Below are 19,719 nucleotides of genomic sequence, written 5' to 3'. Positions count from 1 at the left end.
CTTAATTAATTATTATTGACACCAAACTTCACAATCAGAACTGGATTTGTTTTTTTTTGTTAAACATGTGTGGTCATGTGACCCAAAGACTTAATGTGATAAATTAAGTGATAATTTTTTACTAGAGCTACACTGCTCTGCCTCAGGGTGGCACTGTAGCAGACCGGTTCACCCAGTTGGTCCTTCATAGCACAGCAACTGTAACTATGTCCGTGATACCTCTGAAAAACTTGACAATATGGCATAATATATCTGTAAATCTGAAAACCTGCCCAATTTCCCAATAGTTTGGTGTAAAAGGTGAACTGTTCCTCATTTCTTACACTGAAGACAGAAGAGGAGATGAAGAAGATTCCAACACTGTAGCAGCGATGCTAACCAATCAGCACTCAGTAGCAGTAATGCTAACCAATCAGCACTCAGTAGCAGTAATGCTAACCAATCAGCTCTCAGTAGCAGTAATGCTCACCAATCAGCACTCAGTAGCAGTAATGCTAACCAATCAGCGCTCAGTAGCCATACTGCTAACCAATCAGCACTCAGTAGCAATAATGCTAACCAGTCAGCACTCAGTAGCAGTACTGCTAACCAATCAGCACTCAGTAACAGTAATACCAATCAATCAGCACTCAGTAGCAGTAATGCTAACCAATCAGCACTCAGTAGCAGTAATGCTAACCAATCAGCATTCAGTAGCAGTAATGCCAACCAATCAGCACTCAGTAGCAGTACTGCTAACCAATCAGCCCTCAGTAGAAGTAATGCCAACCCATCAGCACTCATTAGCAGTAATGCAAACCAATCAGCACTCAGTAGCAGTAATGCCAACCAATCAGCACTCATTAGCAGTAATGCCAACCAATCAGCACTCATTAGCAGTAATGTTAACCAATCAGCACTCAGTAGAAGTAATGCCAACCCATCAGCACTCATTAGCAGTAATGCCAACCATTCAGCACTCATTAGCAGTAATGCCAACCAATCAGCACTTAGTAGCAGTAATGTTAACCAATCAGCACTCAGTAGCAGTACTGCTAACCAATCAGCACTCAGTAGTAGTAATGCCAACCAATCAGCATTCAGTAGCAGCGATGCTAACCAATCAGCACTCATTAGCAGTAATGCCAACCATCAGCACTCAGTAGCAGTAATGTTAACCAATCAGCACTCAGTAGCAGTACTGCTAACCAATCAGCACTCAGTAGCAGTAATGCCAACCATCAGCACTCAGTAGCAGTAATGTTAACCAATCAGCACTCAGTAGTAGTAATGTTAACCAATTAGCACTCAGTAGCAGTAATGCTAACCAATCAGCGCTCAGTAGCCATACTGCTAACCAATCAGCACTCAGTAGCAATAATGCTAACCAGTCAGCACTCAGTAGCAGTACTGCTAACCAACAGCACTCAGTAACAGTAATACCAATCAATCAGCACTCAGTAGCAGTAATGTTAACCAATCAGCACTCAGTAGCAGTACTGCTAACCAATCAGCATTCAGTAGCAGTAATGCCAACCAATCAGCACTCAGTAGCAGTACTGCTAACCAATCAGCACTCAGTAGAAGTAATGCCAACCCATCAGCACTCAGTAGCAGTAATGCAAACCAATCAGCACTCAGTAGCAGTAATGCCAACCAATCAGCACTCAGTAGCAGTAATGCCAACCAATCAGCACTCAGTAGAAGTAATGCCAACCAATCAGCACTCATTAGCAGTAATGCAAACCAATCAGCACTCATTAGCAGTAATGCCAACCAATCAGCACTCAGTAGCAGTAATGTTAACCATCAGCACTCAGTAGTAGTACTGCTAACCAATCAGCACTTAGTAGTAGTAATGCCAACCAATCAGCATTCAGTAGCAGCGATGCTAACCAATCAGCACTCATTAGCAGTAATGCCAACCATCAGCACTCAGTAGCAGTAATGCTAACCAATCAGCACTCATTAGCAGTAATGCCAACCATCAGCACTCAGTAGCAGTAATGCTAACCAATCAGCACTCAGTAGTAGTAATGTTAACTGATCAGCACTCAGTAGTAATAATGTTAACCGATCAGCACTCAGTAGCAGTAATGCCAATCATCAGCACTCAGTAGCAGTACTGCTAACCAATCAGCACTCAGTAGCAGTAATGCTATCACCTTACTTCCCAAAACCTGTTTGCTGTAGATAAAGGTAAAGATACAGGTAAGTTTTCCTTCCTTTTTTAGTGGAATTCATTCTTCTACTTACCAAAAATAAATAAAGTCGCGGCCAAGTGATTAGAAAATATTTCAGCTTTTCCTTTTTAGCCGTTTAGCTCAGTTCACCCCCATTCATTGAAGACTCGCTCGCGGGCGCCCTCTGGTGTTTCGCAGTCATGTTTCTGATACAATGGGAGACCACTGAAGTGGCCGGGCTCTCCTTAAACCGCCTCTTTTGAGCACCTCCCGCTTTTTAGCCGACTACCAAAGGAGCAGGAGCTATTTTTGTGGCGTGGGAGGGTGGGGACCGTGTACCGGATGTGTACTTTCCCTCCCTGAAACTGACGTTAGCACCTCCCGCTTTTAGCTAAGTGCAGCATGACTCCGAGTTTTCTGGCGTCGATTCCTGCCGCTGGAGTCGATACAGTCGACTCCTCGACTCCATTTAATATTAACCAAAACAGCGCCAGAGCCGATGATACAGGGATATAGCAGATATTAAACCATCCCAAACGTTCACCGAATGAGCCAATTACGACAAAAAAACACGGAGTCATTTCGACTCTTTTGGAGTTCATTGGCCCAGACATGTTGGAGTCAAAGAATCGATTCTTCCCACACTTTTAAATGTCATATTTTCTTGTGTGTGATGGTTCGAGTCTGTTGGATGAAGGATTGTAAAGATCACCTTGTACATAGCAACATTTAATGGACGAAGGATGACCTGCAATACTGTTAATAAATCATGTAGATGTGTAAATATTACAATGTATGTGAAAATAAAATGATTTTGATTGTTCAAGTCAACTTAATTAATTATTAATAACACCAAACTTCACAATCAGAACTGGATTTGTTTTTGTGACCCAAAGACTGGATTTAATGTGATAAATTAAGTGATAAAAACACACTTTTTTTGAAAAATTGTTCATTCAATTTGGAAAATTTCTTCAGATCTGTGCTCAGGCCAGCGTACCAAACGTACGGAGCAGAGTAAATCTCAAATTTCATATATTCTCGAAACACTTAAGGAATAATTCTATTAATGAGACGTAAACAAAGTCATTCAGAGTGATTCTATGTGAAATAGTTCATTGTAGAGAAATCGGACTCAGAATCAGACTCGGATGCCTTTACTTATTACGACTCTTTTAGAGTCATAGGCCCAGACGTGTTGGAGTCTCTATCTCTATCTCTCTTTTCTCTCTCTCTCTCTCTCTCTCTAATTCAAGTTCAAAGCAGCTTTATTGGCAGGATTGTTTTGAGTACTATGTTGCCAAAGCATATAAAATTCAACTCAAAGCGGAACATGTTTTGTAGAAGTAAAAAAAAATAAATATAGAATCAATAATAGTAACAGTGATAATAGTCATATTGAAATAACAGCAACAATATCAACATAAATAAAGTAAATAAATAAAATAAGACAATATAATAAATGTTGTAAAGTAAATAAATAAAATAAGACAACATATATTATATAATACAAAATACTAACAGTGTTATTTAGCAGTAAACAAAGTCATTCAGAGTGATTCTGTGTGAAATAGTTAATTGTAGAGAAATCAGACTCAGAATCAGACTCGGATGTCTTTACTTATTTCGACTCTTTTAGAGTCGTTCGCCCAGACGTGTTGGAGTCAAAGAATCGACTCTTACGGAATCGACTCCCCATCACTGGTTAGCACCTCCTGCTTTTCGCCGCCTGCCAGCGAGTAGGAAATCCCTCTCTCCCGGATAAACGAGACGTCAAACGCCAAGAAGACAACTTCGTGATGAATTCTGACAAACTGACAGAAATACCCGGTAAGTGTTTAAATTGTTGGCTAAATAATATGAAGTAAGTCTGACCTCCTCTCTGAGTTTGTTAGCACTTCTCCGCTGCCTCAGCGCCTTCTGTTTGAAAAACTGACACGTTTCACACGTTTCGCCTCCTAACTGGCGTCTAGTAGTTGAAGTCGGACGTTTGTTCCACCTGCTAACATCCTATTCGGCTGGAAAACTTTATTATTTAGCTTTAAAACCTGTTCGGCCAGGCTGTGGAAAGTTGAGGAGGTTGTGTATGTGAGACTAGCTTCAGCCAGAGCTGATTAAACATTTAACATCAGCGAGCTAACCTAGTTAGCTAACGCCTGAGGTAACTAAGGAGACCGAAAGTAGTTTATTTACATTAAAAGTTCTCATGTTTCGGTGACTAATAACGTCAAAAAGTCTGACTTTCTCACAGAAAATCGCTACTGAGAGATTAATGTGAGGTTTATTTTCATATCGAGGGTTTCGAAGCTTCGTATTCTCCAGCTTTTTATTCGAATTTTCCCGTTCCACCTTAAATGGTGCAGCAGTGACGTTCTGGCGCCTTGAGGCTGAGGCGCCAGAACGTCACTGCTGCACCATTTAAGGTGGAACGGAAAAATTCGAATTGTAAGCCAACTTTAGCCTCGTAGACACACTCGGGTTGTTTCCTCTTAGCGAACGAATTACAGGAAAGTGTCAGGTTTGAGAAATGCTTTAGGACTTTGCGCAATCCTGACCGGACAGTCCAGAATTTCAGCTGTAGATTTCAAAATGATGGACGTATTTCCGATGGATATGGTTGCGTGTGAATTTCAGTCATTCCTAATGACCAAAACAAGAGGCTAATTTAGCTTGAAGGAGAACTCCACCGATTATTAAAATGTGCACAATAATGTGACTCTTAAACTTAAGAGTCATTATTATTAACAGTGGTGGTGATAGGAACCAGACGTCCACCTCTAAATGCTCCCTCACAGAAAGGTATTAACATGAAATGGTTACTGCTTGAAGTCTGAGACGCTGTTTTGAGGTAAGGATTTGGCCTAAAACATCTATTTTTGAAAGCCGTTCATGGTGGAGGGGTACATGCAGGGCGTTTTGAGGCAAAGTAGTCCCCAAAGAATTTCTTTTTCTAGATTTTCCACTATTTTCCCATCATCAACATTCCATGTAAATCTCAGAAGACTCGTGTAGGTTCACTGGTGGTTTTGGATAGTAAATAAAATAGCTATATTTGTGTTGTAGTCATGGCGACGCCTGGTTCCTATCACCACCACTTTAAAGAAAGCTGAGTCGATAAGTTTCTCTGTAATGAACGTTTTCACATCAAACCGCTCTGAATGACTTTGTTTACAAATCAGTGACTGAATTATACAGAAATTTTAAAAATCGGTGGAGTTCCCCTTTAGCTTGTGCGTCATGCTCGTAAACAAGGAGGCCAACCTGAGTCACCAGGTGGTGATTAGACTGTAATGTAATTATATTCTGCTTTAATTTCAGTGTTTGGTAATCTGAGCTGCTCACTCACCTACATCTCACCTGCTTTTGCTCTGAGGCTGTCCTCTCTCTCTCTCTCTCTCTCTCTCTCTCTCTCTCTCTCTCTCTCTCTCTCTCTCTCTCTCTTCTCTCTCTCTCTCTCTCCCTCTCTCACTCCCTCTCTCACTCTCTCTCTCACTCTCTCTCTCTCTATTTCTCTCTCTCTATTTCTCTCTCTCTCTATTTCTCTCTCTCTATTTCTCTTTCTCTCTCTCTCTCTTTCTCTTTATTTTTTCCTCTCTCTCTTTTCCTTTCTCTCTCTTTTTCTCCCTCTCTCTCTCTCTCTCACTTTTTCTTTTTCTCTCCTTTTTTCTCTCTCACTTTTTCTCCCTCTTTCTTTCACTTTCTCTCTTTTCTCTCTTTTTCTCTCTCTTCTCTCTCTCTCTCTCTCTCTCCTTCTCCCTCCCCCCCTTTCAAGTTCAAGTTTGCTTAATTGACATGACAAAGTTCCATTTGCAATTTGATAAAGCAGAAAATAAATCAATTATCAAGTAAAAATTTAAGAAACAATTAAATAAAACTTTTAACGAGACAAAAAAGTGAATCGAATATGTCTGTGTAATTAAGAAGGAAGAAAAAACTGAATAATTGTATGTATTCAGTTTAGTTTTCTTCAAAAATAAATAAAACCCCTAAATCTCGGCTCTAGGGCTGTAACGATTATCCTTCGTTAAAAAATTACCTTCCCGCCAAACGGCATCCCTTTTTTATTTTTTTTAATAAATTGGCTGTTTTTGTACGTCCATTATAAACAATGATTTTGGAGACTACACAACGCGGCGTGGCGCGTCCAGTGTGTGATGGCCTTAAGCGTACGACTCACCTTTTAATTGTAGTTACTGAATAATTCATAGCAGTTACTGGATAAAAGGTTTTAAGTGCCATTACTGCAGTGTGAGGGATTAAATGCTCACTCTGGGCAAAATGAAAACAATAAACCCAGCAGTGAGACAGTGAGACAGTGAGAGAGACACCGTTTCTGTATAAAAGAGACAGTGATATGCACCACACTTGTTTCTGAATGTTAAAATGAAGGAAGGAAGTTTAGTCATACCTTAAGACTGTGTGTTCTGCTGATCAAAGCCTTGCTTTACTCTGCTGTGACAATGAGTAAACAGGTTCAGGAGGTTTCTGGAGTTTATATTAACCCCTTGAACTCTTGGCTTATTAGTCAGTTGTCTTAAAGTTTATTATCCAGTAATTAACAGGAATTAGTCAATGATTGCTACGTGAGGAGTGTACTACGTTAAGTAGTATGAGAAGTATGATAATGACGTTAAGTATGGTATTTATGGTATGTAGTATACTCTTAAGAAAAGATCTTCAAGTTCCTCAAGGATTTTTTTTTTTTTTGTAAGGGGCATGATTTTGTTTAGAACCCTATATATAGAACCATTTCATGTTTTAATGGTTCTTGATGAAATGATTCTTCAGTTTGATACAGAATGTGTTGCATATGGTTTTATAAGGTTCTTCTATTGTTATTATGTTGAGCTTTTAACAATAGGAGAACACTTTTTGGAACCACAAGCTGGACAAATAATATGAAATAATATGCACACATAATTGTTTGTTTATGTTAAAACTAAAACATATAATTATGTTATTATGGCTCTATTAGAATAAATTCCCACTGTTTCTGCTGCATGTTTGTGTGATGTGTTATGTGCATAACATTATGACCACCTCCTTGTTTCTACTCTCATTGTCCATTTTATCAGCTCCACTTACTGTATAGGTGCACTTTGTGGTTCTACAGTTACAGACTGTAGTCCATCTGTTTCTCTGATACTTTGTTAGCCCCCTTTTACCCTGTTCTTCAGTGGTCAGGACCCCCATGGACCCTCACAGAGCAGCTACTATTTGGGTGGTGGATCATTCTCAGCACTGCAGTAACACTGACGTGGTGGTGGTGTGTTAGTGTGTGTTGGGCTGGTCTGAGTGGATCAGACACAGCAGTGCTGCTGGAGTTTTTAAACACTGTGTCCACTCACTGTCCACTCTATTAGACACTCCTACCTTGTCAGTCCACCTTGTAGGTGTAAAGTCAGAGGCGATAGCTCATCTGCTGCTGCACAGTTTGTGTTGGTCATGCTCTAGTCCTTCATCAGTGGTCACAGGACGCTGCCCACAGGACGCTGTTGGCTTGATATTTTTGGTTGGTGGACTATTCTCAGTCCAGCAGCGACACTGAGGTGTTTAAAAACTCCAGCAGCACTGCTGTGTCTGATCCACTCAGACCAGCACAACACACACTAACACACCACCACCACGTCAGTGTTACTGCAGTGCTGAGAATGATCCACCACCCAAATAGTAGCTGCTCTGTGAGGGTCCATGGGGGTCCTGACCACTGAAGAACAGGGTAAAAGGGGGCTAACAAAGTATCAGAGAAACAGATGGACTACAGTCTGTAACTGTAGAACTACAAAGTGCACCTATATAGTAAGTGGAGCTGATAAAATGGACAATGAGCGCAGAAACAAGGAGGTGGTCATGATGTCATGCCTGATCGGTGTACATCAGTTACCCAGCAAAGCCTTCAAAGTGACTGTGTTCTGCAGGTGACCCTGAGGAGGAGAAGAGGCTTGCCAAAGCCGCCCGCGATGCCAACCGCCTCCCTGAGCTTCGCCTGGTCCTGCTGGGCTGGAGGTGGCCGGGCAAAAGCCTGACCGGAAACACCATCCTAGGCCGAGAGGAGTTTCATTTGGAGCGCGCGTCTGAATTCTCGGTGAAGCGCGAGGCCGAAGTGGACGGTCGCAAGGTGATGATAGTGGACACGCCGGGTTGGTTCTCCTCCCAGACCACACCCACATCGTACCAACAGGAGATGCTGCGAAGTGTCAGCATGTGTTCGCCAGGGCCGCACGCTTTTCTGCTGGTCATCCCCGTGGGCATGTTCACCGAGACAGACAGGGCTCGCATAGAGGAGAACCTGGCGCTGTTCGGGGAGGACATGTGGAAGCACACCTTGTTGGTGTTCACGTGGGCCGAGGTGCTGCGGGACCGGTCCATCGAGAGGCACATCCGCAGGGAGGGCCGCGAGCTTCAGTGGGTGGTGGATAAGTGCAAGAAAAGATACCACGTCATCAACAACCAGATTTTCGGGGAGAACCCTCAGCTTCCACTTCTGATGGAGAAGATTGAGAAGATTGTGGCTGAAGAGGGAGGACACTTTAGAACTGAGGAGAACAAAGCCCAGAGTGAGGCTCCAGCCGAAGCTAGCAATGGGAACCTGAACTCTAATGCAGTGAAAGAGGAGCGTGATCTTGGGGCCCGACCCAAAAAGAACTGTTCCTTTAGCTCCCTTCGGGCCATGGACATTGACCCTCCACAGAGTAAGTCCATTACTACCTTAGCGTTTTTGATTCTTTGTGATGTGAGGTAGGTGTGGGCGCTATGGCAACGATATTAAATCACGATGCTTTTCGAGATACACGATATGCATCACGACATTTCGTTTTTCTGAGATTTAATAAGTTGGATGAGATAAAATGGAACATGTAGTGCCACATATACAGATACTGTAATCATAATATCAATAATAAACCTGCAACTACAATCATTTTTATTTAGTGTTTTCAAGCTGTACTGCTCTAAAATCAATTAAACAGGCCTAATTACGCTCACTTCGTAATTAAATATGTAATTAATGTTCTTTAAGTACTGACAATATCCACAATATGCTCAGAAAAGGGTATTATGACAGAATTTAACCTGATATTGATAAAATATTGTCATGTTTGTACTTAATAAGTCCAGATCCCATGTTTACCAAATGTCCTTCGGGATCAATAAAGTATCTATCTGTCTGTCTGTCTATCTATCTAACTCTCTGTCTGTCTGTCTGTCTGTCTATCTGTCTAACTCTCTGTCTGTCTGTCTGTCTGTCTGTCTATCTATATATCTATCTATCTATCTATCTATCTTTGTTTTCTTAGATAATACAGTTGCGTAATGGACAATTCAAGTACAGAACAATCCAATTTAGATAAGATAAGCGAATGAAATTCCAAGTTGCTGTTTCATTTTCCCCTTTAAAAAGGTATGAAATGGTGGAGAACTTGACATATTTATAGGTGTTTTCCATGTATGAAAGAAAGAACCCCATTTTCAGATGTGAAGGACCTTTTTTTTGACCTGGGGATCGAATCTTGTTCCCTTAACTTCCATTCAAAGTCAGGAGTGTTTTTTTTGTTGTTGTTGTTGTTTTTGCTACAGCACTGAATACACTCTTCCTCCTCCAGTAGCCGCTGTGTGCTGTGTGAGGGGGCCGAGCTCGCCGGTAGGCGGGCAGTAAGGACTGTGTTGCGAGATTGAGTCGTCCTGTAACAAAGGAAAAGGGCTGGAATTCCTACGAGGCGTTTCAGCAGCTGAGAAAAGAGGATTCTGTGGGAGAGAGTTTCTCCCTCTGGAGGGAACGCTGAGCTTTGGGACTTTGCAGAACTTTTACATGCACAAAAAGCTACAACACACTAAGAGGAAGGGAAGCACCGGAAAAGCACAATAGGTCCCCTTTAACAATGGATCATAATTGATTCTGGGAAAATATAGCCAATATTGATCCAATACAATGTGCCTCGTTTATAGTGACACTGAAGGAAATCTCACTCACTGTTTTAGCCCTGATGAGACATCATCTCAATGTTGTTTACATTCTTCGTTCTTTCTGTTTTTTCTCCAGGTCCTATGGTTGAGGGGGTGTCTGACTGAAGGGCATCTGAACCGAGAGTGGAAAAAAAAGTGCTGCTTCATTCCGAACCTCGCTCCAACACCATTGGCTTCAGGCAATGACATCATATTTATTACAGAGGAAAAAAAAAAATCTGATATTTATTTGATATTGTTTGTGGAGACGAGGGTTGTGCCGAATACCTTTTGGATGAGGTAAAAAGGGGGGTGACCAAGTCAACAATAACACAAACACTCCCGCTCTGTTTATTTGCACTAATGAATTGATGACAACGAAATGTTATTGTATCATAAGAGCTCCAGTCCTTTAAGTGATAAAGCAAAATGCTTATTTGTTTTTACATGAAATGGTTGTGTTTTTGACCTTTAGTGTTTTAGGGGAGCTAAATTATCAGTTTAACTGTGTACTTCTGTTTGTTCAGGAGTAGGGACCAAGTTTTCAAACTACTAAGCTTGAGTCTGGGCCAGAGCATACACAGTCAGTCGACAGGACCAATTGAGTTTAGTCCTGTTCAGATTAGTCCTGTTCAGATTAGTCATTCGTCATTAATATACTATTAAGTAACTGTGATTGTAATAGCATAATATATCATCAGCATCATTAATTTTATTTGAATACTGTTTGGTTGTAGGATATGATTGTGTACTTGTGAAGTTACTGATTTCCTGGCTTGTTTTTAGCTTTGCTAACTAGCTTTGCAGAGACTGTGAGAGGGCCAGTTTCAGAGGGACGTTTAAAAGAGGAGTAAAAATATCTTTTTTTTTTCTTTTAGCTTTTAGTGGAACTTATTAACACTGTTAACACGCATGTTTCCGGGACCATTTTGCCTCAAAACACCCAGCATGAATGTAAGTCTTTAATGTCGTTCTTCAGTATAACTTGTACACATTAGGATGAAATGCTGTTCTTCAGACCCCAAACGCAACAGCAGCTCATTACACAGGACGACACTCTTATAAGAGATGGTTCTTCAAGGGTTCTTTAATAAAGGCTATATATATGTGTGTGTGTGTGTGTGTGTGTGTGTGTGTGTGTGTGTGTATATATATATATATACACACACACACAATGTGTACAAGTTATATATATATATATATATATATATATATGTATGTGTGTATATATATATATATATATATATGTGTGTGTGTGTGTATACATACATATATGTATATATATATATATATATATGTGTGTGTATATATATATATATATGTGTGTGTGTATATATGTATATATATGTGTATATATATATATATATATATATATATATATATATATATATATATATCGCTGTTGTTGGAAGAAAACCTTGTATCTCCATTTTTGACGTTTTTCAGTTTTTGACATAATTTGAAAATGCCTGTTGCCCTTTACATTGTGTGTAAATATCAAGATGAGTAGACAAAAAGAAATGCCTCAAAATGACCTGGAAAAAATCCTGGTTCCACTGACTTACATTAAAAGTAAAGTAAGTTTTTTCCTTCTCCTGTAAAGTTACAATTTTGGAGATACAAGGTTTTGTTCCTACAACAGTGATTGATATATATATATATATATATGCTTATATGATCTTTGCATGGGAAAATCAGAATTCTTCAGATTGATGGAGAATATGTTTTCTATGGTTCTATATAGAACATCTTTGAAAATGGTTCTATTACAAGCTTCACATCATAACAGAAGAATCCTTTTTGGTGATGTAGAACCATTTACAGCACATTCTCCATCAATCTGAAGAACGATTTCACCAGGCAGAGAACCATTTAAGCCTGCCAGTGTTTCTGTATAACTCATGGTTCTAAACAGAATCATTGCCTTTAATAAAGAACCAGTCGTAGGATGTGATTGTGTACTTGTGAAGTTACTGATTTCCTGGCTTGTTTTTAAAAGTTACGGCTAGCTTTGCTATCTAGCTTTACAGAGACTGTGAGAGGGCCAGTTTCAGAGGGACGTTTAAAAGAGGAGTAATAATATAATTTTTTATTTTAGTACTATATTACTACTGCTATAGGTAACACTTGTTTTCAAAGGCTCCTGTAATTATTACGCATCAATATTAGCTTTTAGTGGAACTTATTAACACTGAAACACTTGCACTAAGATAGACTGTACAGACATTCCTTATTATCATATATAGTCTTTTCTTATGTGTTTGTGCCTGTAATTCGTCTGAGCTGTGTAAATAACATATTCGGTACCGTTCAAAAGCTTTGAATCACTTGTCATATTAAAAATCGCTGTTATTTTATTTAATGACAGATTTCAGTGTAGATTTGAATGCTAAACGTCTGGTTTCGGAACCATCTTAATATGTTTGCAACAATATTTTAAGTTTTTTGGGAACGCCGAGAAGTTATTCACCAACAAACATTATACTGTAACTGTGTTGTTGATAGTTTTCTGCCTTGAGGTTTCCTCAATGTTTTAAATATGAGGCATTCTTTTGTTAACTTTTCAGTTTCATACAGCTTTCTCACTCATTATAGCCTCGTCTGCAGCCAGGTTAATTCTGCACAAATCTAAAATGTCTTTAGTTTTTACAGCTTCCCACAAAAATGTAATTATACACTCCATATTTTACATAAAAAAAACGACAGCGGTTCCAAATCTTTGAACAATAGTGTATATTTTGATTGAACGACCTGCGCAGTTTAATCTGAACTGACCTACAAGCTTTCCTTTACGGCCCAGTCAGGAATAGATGTGGCTGCAGCAGAAGACGGTCGACAGAGTTTACAGAAGGTTCAGCTGTTAAAACTAATACTAATTTATACTAAATCTATACTAATTTCTAGTATGAGCAAGATCGGAGTTACCTAACCTATAGTTAATACGAAGTTAATGAGTTTCGTTGCTGTCATCATTAAACTAGAAAACACAGAGTGCGTGTGCATGCACTCAATGATCTGATCATTATCAGATTTCTGCAGTTATCCGATTATTCAAATTGTCATGTAAACACCATACTCCGATCTAGAAATCTGATAAAGAGGCTGGATTTTAGCTCAGTAATCAGATTTCTCAGTGCATGTGAACTCTTACTCTGATTTCTTTCGGATTTCTCTGTTTGCGCATGTGCGAGATCAGACGGTGGATGTCGCGAGACGCAGCAGAACACTGTTGGAGCGGCGCTGAAACCAAACACGAAATAAAGGATTTGAATATTCTTCATCTTCTGGGTGATAAATGTTCATATTTTCAGTAAAGCGGCGCGATGATTAAAAAAAAGCTGCGGTATGAGTTTTGAGTCATACATTACGTTTACGTCACGTCTTCTTCTGTGAGTTTATCGGCTGGTTGCAAAGCAGAAATCTGATTACTGTCTGAGTCATGTAGACCCGGAGTTTCCCATTATCTGATTACTCATTTGCATGTAAACGTGTTGAACGGATTCCTGACAAAATCTGATTTTCTGCCGTTATCGGATTATTGAGTGCATGTAAACACACTCACTGTAACTGCCCAGTAACAGCTTATATATTTTAGTTGTTTACGCCGTCTAAGCGTTGGCTCTCTCACCTGGAGGTTGCAAGTTCAATTCCCGGTAATGCTACAGTCCAGGAGTCCAAGCATCATCGTCTCACTCTCTCTGGGTGGGCAGGATGGCCCCCCTGTCTTTGCGTGAGCGGCAGTTCGAATAGATGGGAAAAAGTACACTCAAAGATTTGGAATCACTTATTACACACACACACACACACACACACACACACACACACACACACACACACACACACACACCACATTGTATGTTAATTTTATAATGAATGGACTTAAAGAAACAACCCAAGGTTTTTTTCCGACAGCAGCATTTTATATATATGTATATGTGTATATGTGGTTATATATATATATATATATATATATATATATATATATATATAAAATACTGTTTTGATTAAGATTTTACACACACACTTTTATAGACTTCATTCAACGATAAATTAACCCACCATAATTATCTATTTACAGCAAGTTATTTGCCAATTTAATCAAACGTTTATTCTTGATGTTTTCTCAAAGTGTACGAAATTTCATCACTTCAGACCAGAACAAGTTGTGAGGCATTTTACTTATTTATTTGTCGGACATGAATGGGTTATTAATATAAACTCCCGAACGAAAGTGTGTCTGCTTTTTGAGACTGTGAGCCAGAGTAGGTTTGGTCATGTTCATTAACCCTTTAATACTGTCCATAAGTACATTATTGTAAGCCTGTAAGTGCTGTGTTTGTGTTTTTGCTGTCAGTAGCTGTATTTTTCTAATGAGATGTATATTTTCTGATTAAAAAAGTGTGTGTTGGAAATATGCACCCCTATTTTTTATTTCTTAGTCCACCGATTTTCCAAAATTTCTCCATATTTCAATACTAAGTCATTTAGAGTGGTGTGATGTGAAGTGGTACATTTAAGTGGTGTGTAATGGTGGTGATAGGAACCAGGGGTCATAGTGTTTAAAATGAAAAACAGCCATTTTATTTACTGTCCAAAACCACCAGTGAACCTACACGTGTCTTTATGTGTAATGTTGATAACGGTAAAATAGTGATAAATCTGATTTAATCCAATTTGTCCCAAAACACCCAGCATGAATGTAAGTCAGGGGGTCTTTAATGTCGTTCCTCAATATAACTTGTATACATTGAAATGTGGTTCTTCAGGCCCCAAACACACAAGAACGGCTCATTACACAGGACTACACTCTTAGAAAAGATGGTTCTTCAAGGGTTCTTTAATAAACTATATATATATATATATATATATATATATATATATATATATTTTATTTATTTTTTTTTCCTGTATAGAACTAATGTTTCTAAATAGTATCATTGCCTTTAATAAAGAACCAGTGTATTCGTTGATATTACATGTAGTAACTTTCTGTGAGGGAGCTTTTAGAGGTGGACGTCTGGTTCCTATCACCACCACTGTGAACGATTCTGACTCAGTTTCTCTAGAACTCTTTGTTAAAACTACATATAACTGAACAAATATAATAACAAAGACAAAAAATGCATAGAAAAATATATAAAACATTTTTTTTGCCCATTTTCATACATTGCAAAAATATATTTGATAAATACATTTGGAATATATTTTTGACCATATGGGCATTTATGATTATTTATTACTCATCCATGATAACGGTGCTGCCGTGAAGAAAGGACAATTCCACCGCTTGTTTTGAAAATTTCAGCATCATTTGCCTGTTGAGAAGAAAACAAACTCATTCAGATGAATGAAGTTCTATGATTTTGCAAAACCTTTTTGGCCAACCACATACTTTTTTTGTAAAGATTAGTACCTTCTGTGAAAAAATACAGAGAACTCCTATAAACAGTAATGACACGTAAAGCTTAACCTGTTGTTGAAGTAATAAAAGGCTGTTTGTTTTGTGTTCTTGACACTAAAATTGTAAAAAAAAAAATTACGTTGCTAAGTTTGTCTAAAATTGACCAGTTTGTCTCCAGAACACTCCACATAACTTTATTTTTTGTCGTAATAAATTTTTAATTCTAAAATTTTGAATAACTGGTGGAATTCCCCTTTAAAGATAACAGATTGGTTCTCCGTGTTCTGCTGTTGGCCACCAGGTGGCGCCAGATAACCCAGTATTACATTACAACGCAGCTGACAGCCGTTTGCATAACTTTTAAGGGAAAATTAAACTGGCCGTTTTACACTGTGGTGGATATTTTATACGCAGAGACTTTCTTAAATCCTCCAGAACTGATTTAAATTAAAATAAACATATTTATAAAAAGCATCTTTTGCTCACAAACCATAAACCCAGTAGTTAAAGTTTGTGATTCGCTGTCATTCCATGTTAAGGTGTGGTCTTCATCACAGTGGCATCAGTTTTCAGTGACATGGCATTCGAACAGCACTTGTGGTCCCGGCCTGAGAAGAAAGCTACAGAGGAACATTCCAGAAGAGGCAGAAGAGACGCAGCAGTTGGCCGAAGGAATTCACACACTCCCAGCAGACTGGAGGATTTATACAGACAGTGTGAAGCCAGTTTTAGAGCAAACAAACCAAACACAAGTCCAGACTTTCCAAAATGATTCAGGTAACCGATAAAAGCTGGGTTTATCTGTGTGAGACAGACAGAGAACAATCTGCACTCAAGGTGTTCAGAACTGACACATTATGGCAAAGTAGCTATACATTTAGGGCCCATATCATGAGAAGCTTTATTCAATCACCTGAGTTGAGTTTGATGCAGTATGTAAACATTAAATTAATCAAAATATAACATTCACTCCTCGGTCCATGCATCCCAAATAAGGAAACTAGGCAATAAAAACAGCTCATTTTTGATTTTTTAATTTTGTTATGTCACTAAACGTTTACATATATCCTCCAATTTTGTATACAGGAGTTTGGCTCCGCCCACTCACATCAAAGTTATATGAAGTGTTACAAGGAGCCTGGACTGCTTTTTGCCAATACAGTGCAGCCAATCAGAAAAGAGGTATTGCAATGTATGTCAGTATTAAAGGGGAATTCCACCAATTTTAATTCAACTGTGTTGAGGTAAGCAGTCATTCAGAGTGGTTTGGTGTGAAATGGTTCAGATGTCTTTACAGCGGTGGTGATAGGAACCAGGGGTCGCCATGACTACAACACAAATATAGACATTTTATTTACCATCCAAAACCACCAGTGAACCTACACGAGTCTTCTGAGTTTATATGGAATGTTCATGATGGAAAATCTGAAATAATAAGTTTTCTTTGGGGACTATTTTGCCTCAAAACACCCTGCATGTATCCCTCCACCATGAATGGATTAAAATAAATTGATTAGCAAGGCCGACACTTTAACGCAAAACTGTCGTAAAACAGTGTCTCAGTCATCAGGCAGTGAATTCATAACCATTTCATGTAGGAACTTTCTGTGAGGGGGCTTTTAGAGGTGGACGTCTGGTTCCTATCACCACCACTGTGAACAGTTCTGACTCGGTAAGTTTAACAGAGCGTTTCACACCAAACCACTCTGAATGACTCTGTTTACATCTAAACTGTTTAATTATGTGGAAATTTTGAAAAGATTGGTGGAGTTCCCCTTTAAGGGCACAGTAACAGAAACAGCCTGTTTAACTGGTAGAGATAGAAAGAAGGCAGAAATGGTCACGTGACAGTGAATTACTGTATTTCCAGGCTGGAAAGAATGAAATGTAAGAAAAGCTGGCCCTTTAAAAAGCAGCATGATGCACAACATGAGCTGTGACCATCGGGCGGTGAGTTTTGTTCTCTCGTGTCCTCAGCGTGCCCCCTCAGCACCCCTGTATGGTAATTTTCTGCCTCAGCAGTGCCTGTGCAGATAATGCATCCTCTTGGCCTTATGTTCACTCGTCTCGGCTGGAATCGGCCCGTTTCCTGTTCCACAAAAAACTCTGCCCAGACAACCACAGCCCTGAGAAAAACAGGAAAATGACACATAATGAGTCCTGTGGGCGCTGAGGGAGCTGCAGCGAGGAGGAGGCCTGAGCTCGCGGGGGCACGAACTGCACCCCAACCACAGTGTTCACCTCGTAGCAGGTGCTGCTCGCCGAGGCAGAACGTTAAAGCCCAGGAATCATTACAGTCATAGGCAAAAGGTTTGGGCGCCCCTGGTCAAACTCCACGTTTTGTTGATTTTCTAATGGAGAATAAGCTAAAACATCCTCTACACTCTCAGAAATAAAGGTACTAAACTGTCACTGGGGTGGAACCTTCAAGGGTCCATCTCAGTACCTTTAGTCAGGGAACATAACTGAACCATAATCCACTGAAATGATATGTTCTAAGCTGTACTGACTCCACACACCCCGTCTCGTCTCCAGGCTTTTATTTTACTGTTCTGTTTAAAACATTCGGTTATGAAAAGGTACAAATACGAACTTTTCACCTGGAAAAACTTATTTAAGGTTCACAATCAGACCTTAAAACCACTGTTGAACCTTTGAGGGAACATTTACACTGTTTGTACCTTGATGAATGAAAAATGTACCAGAACAGAACCTTTATTACTAACAGTGTACAGAGAACACACCATTGCACATTTTAACACACAGTTACTGTTTATTTACTGAATTTAACATATTGGGGGAAGATAAATCATAAAATGTGGCCTGTGCTCATTTTGTAGTTTTATTTATTTCTACAATATGTTAAACTCCGTTAATAAATGGAAATTGTGCAGCAAAATTTGCTGAAAAAAAAATATTTTTGCTAAAATCAAAGAAACAAAACGTGTAATTTGACTGGGAGTGTTAAAACTGCAGTGTGTAACTATTTACATTGACCCACTTGATGGATTTGTACCGTCCTGCGTATTTAATAATGATAACAATGGTATGAATGCCCTGCGATGGACTGGCGACCTGTCCAGGGTGTATCCTGCCTTCCGCCCAATGACAGCTGGGATAGGCTCCAGCACCCCACCGCGACCCAGAAGGATAAGCGGTTTAGATGATGGATGGATGGATGGATGGTATGAATGTCATTTCATTAACTTATGGTGGTGACAGCATCTGTACAGCTTTATGCTGATATGCTGTCTTATTTTGCACCAACAAGAGAACAATAGAGCCTGACACATACACTTCACTCTTAGCCGAAATGGTTCTATATAGTACCAAAAAAGGTTCTATGACTTGTAATAATAGCCGGACTCTTTTTGGTGCTACATAGAACTATTTTTTTTAATGTTTTTTAAAGAAGCATACATTTGCAGCCCAGCACATCACCGGGGTCCAGCTCCCAGACCTCCTGGATTTATACACCAGCCGCTGCCTGAGGAAGACCAGGAGGATTCTAAAGGACTCCACCAGCCCGAGCCAGTGTCTGTTCTCACAGCGGCCGAGCGGGAGGAGCTACAGAAGCACAAAGTCCAGAACCAGCCGGTTCTGAGACAGTTTCTTCCCCCGGGCCATCAGGCTGCTGAACAGCCAGTAGTGCTGGTGCATCGGTCTATAGGCCTGTCGCTGCACCTCTGAGTCATCATCATGATGATCTCCATGGACAATCCACACTGCCTCTACACCTCAATCAGACTCGCTCTGATCTTACTGCACCTTCAATCCAGCAAATCCATGTTTACACATATAGATTGACATCTTGTACATCTTCTGTCCATATCCTGTATAATCTGGAAGGGGTTCTATATGAATATTCTATCCACTGTGTACCTGCATCTCATTTATTATCTACCTCAGACTAACTGCACATACGGAAATCTGGACAACAGTACAGATCATAGTCTTATTTAATAACTTATTACTGTACAACTGTACGTTGGAAATAGTGCTATACTAGTGTATATTGTGTATATGTGTATATATTTAGAGTCTGTGTATTTATACATTTCTTTTTTCTTCTTATATAGATGTATTTTGTATTTAAGTTCTACAAGGAGGCTACACACCTAAGAGTTTCCCTTGCGCCTGTGTAAATGTAATGTGAATTCAGATGTCTTTACAGTGGTGGTGATAGGAACCAGGGGTCGCCATGACTACAACACA

At 39.5% G+C, this 19,719-nt stretch overlaps 1 protein-coding gene across 1 annotated transcript; it reads left to right on the top strand.

Annotated features, from left to right (window-relative positions):
• The first annotated feature begins 3,870 nt into the window (after positions 1–3,870).
• On the top strand, positions 3,871–10,250 carry LOC118799096 (GTPase IMAP family member 4). The gene is made up of 3 exons (XM_036558802.1): positions 3,871–3,992; positions 8,081–8,854; positions 10,201–10,250. Exons 1-3 carry the CDS (start codon positions 3,962–3,964, stop codon positions 10,227–10,229), a joined length of 834 nt encoding a protein of 277 aa, XP_036414695.1. The 5' UTR covers positions 3,871–3,961; the 3' UTR covers positions 10,230–10,250.
• Positions 10,251–19,719: the final 9,469 nt, after the last annotated feature.

The sequence above is a fragment of the Colossoma macropomum genome, unplaced genomic scaffold (assembly GCF_904425465.1).
Source record: "Colossoma macropomum unplaced genomic scaffold, Colossoma_macropomum, whole genome shotgun sequence".
Lineage (NCBI taxonomy): Eukaryota > Metazoa > Chordata > Actinopteri > Characiformes > Serrasalmidae > Colossoma > Colossoma macropomum.
The sequence above is the reverse complement of the archived record's forward strand: the minus strand, read 5'-3'. Positions and strand labels throughout refer to the sequence as shown.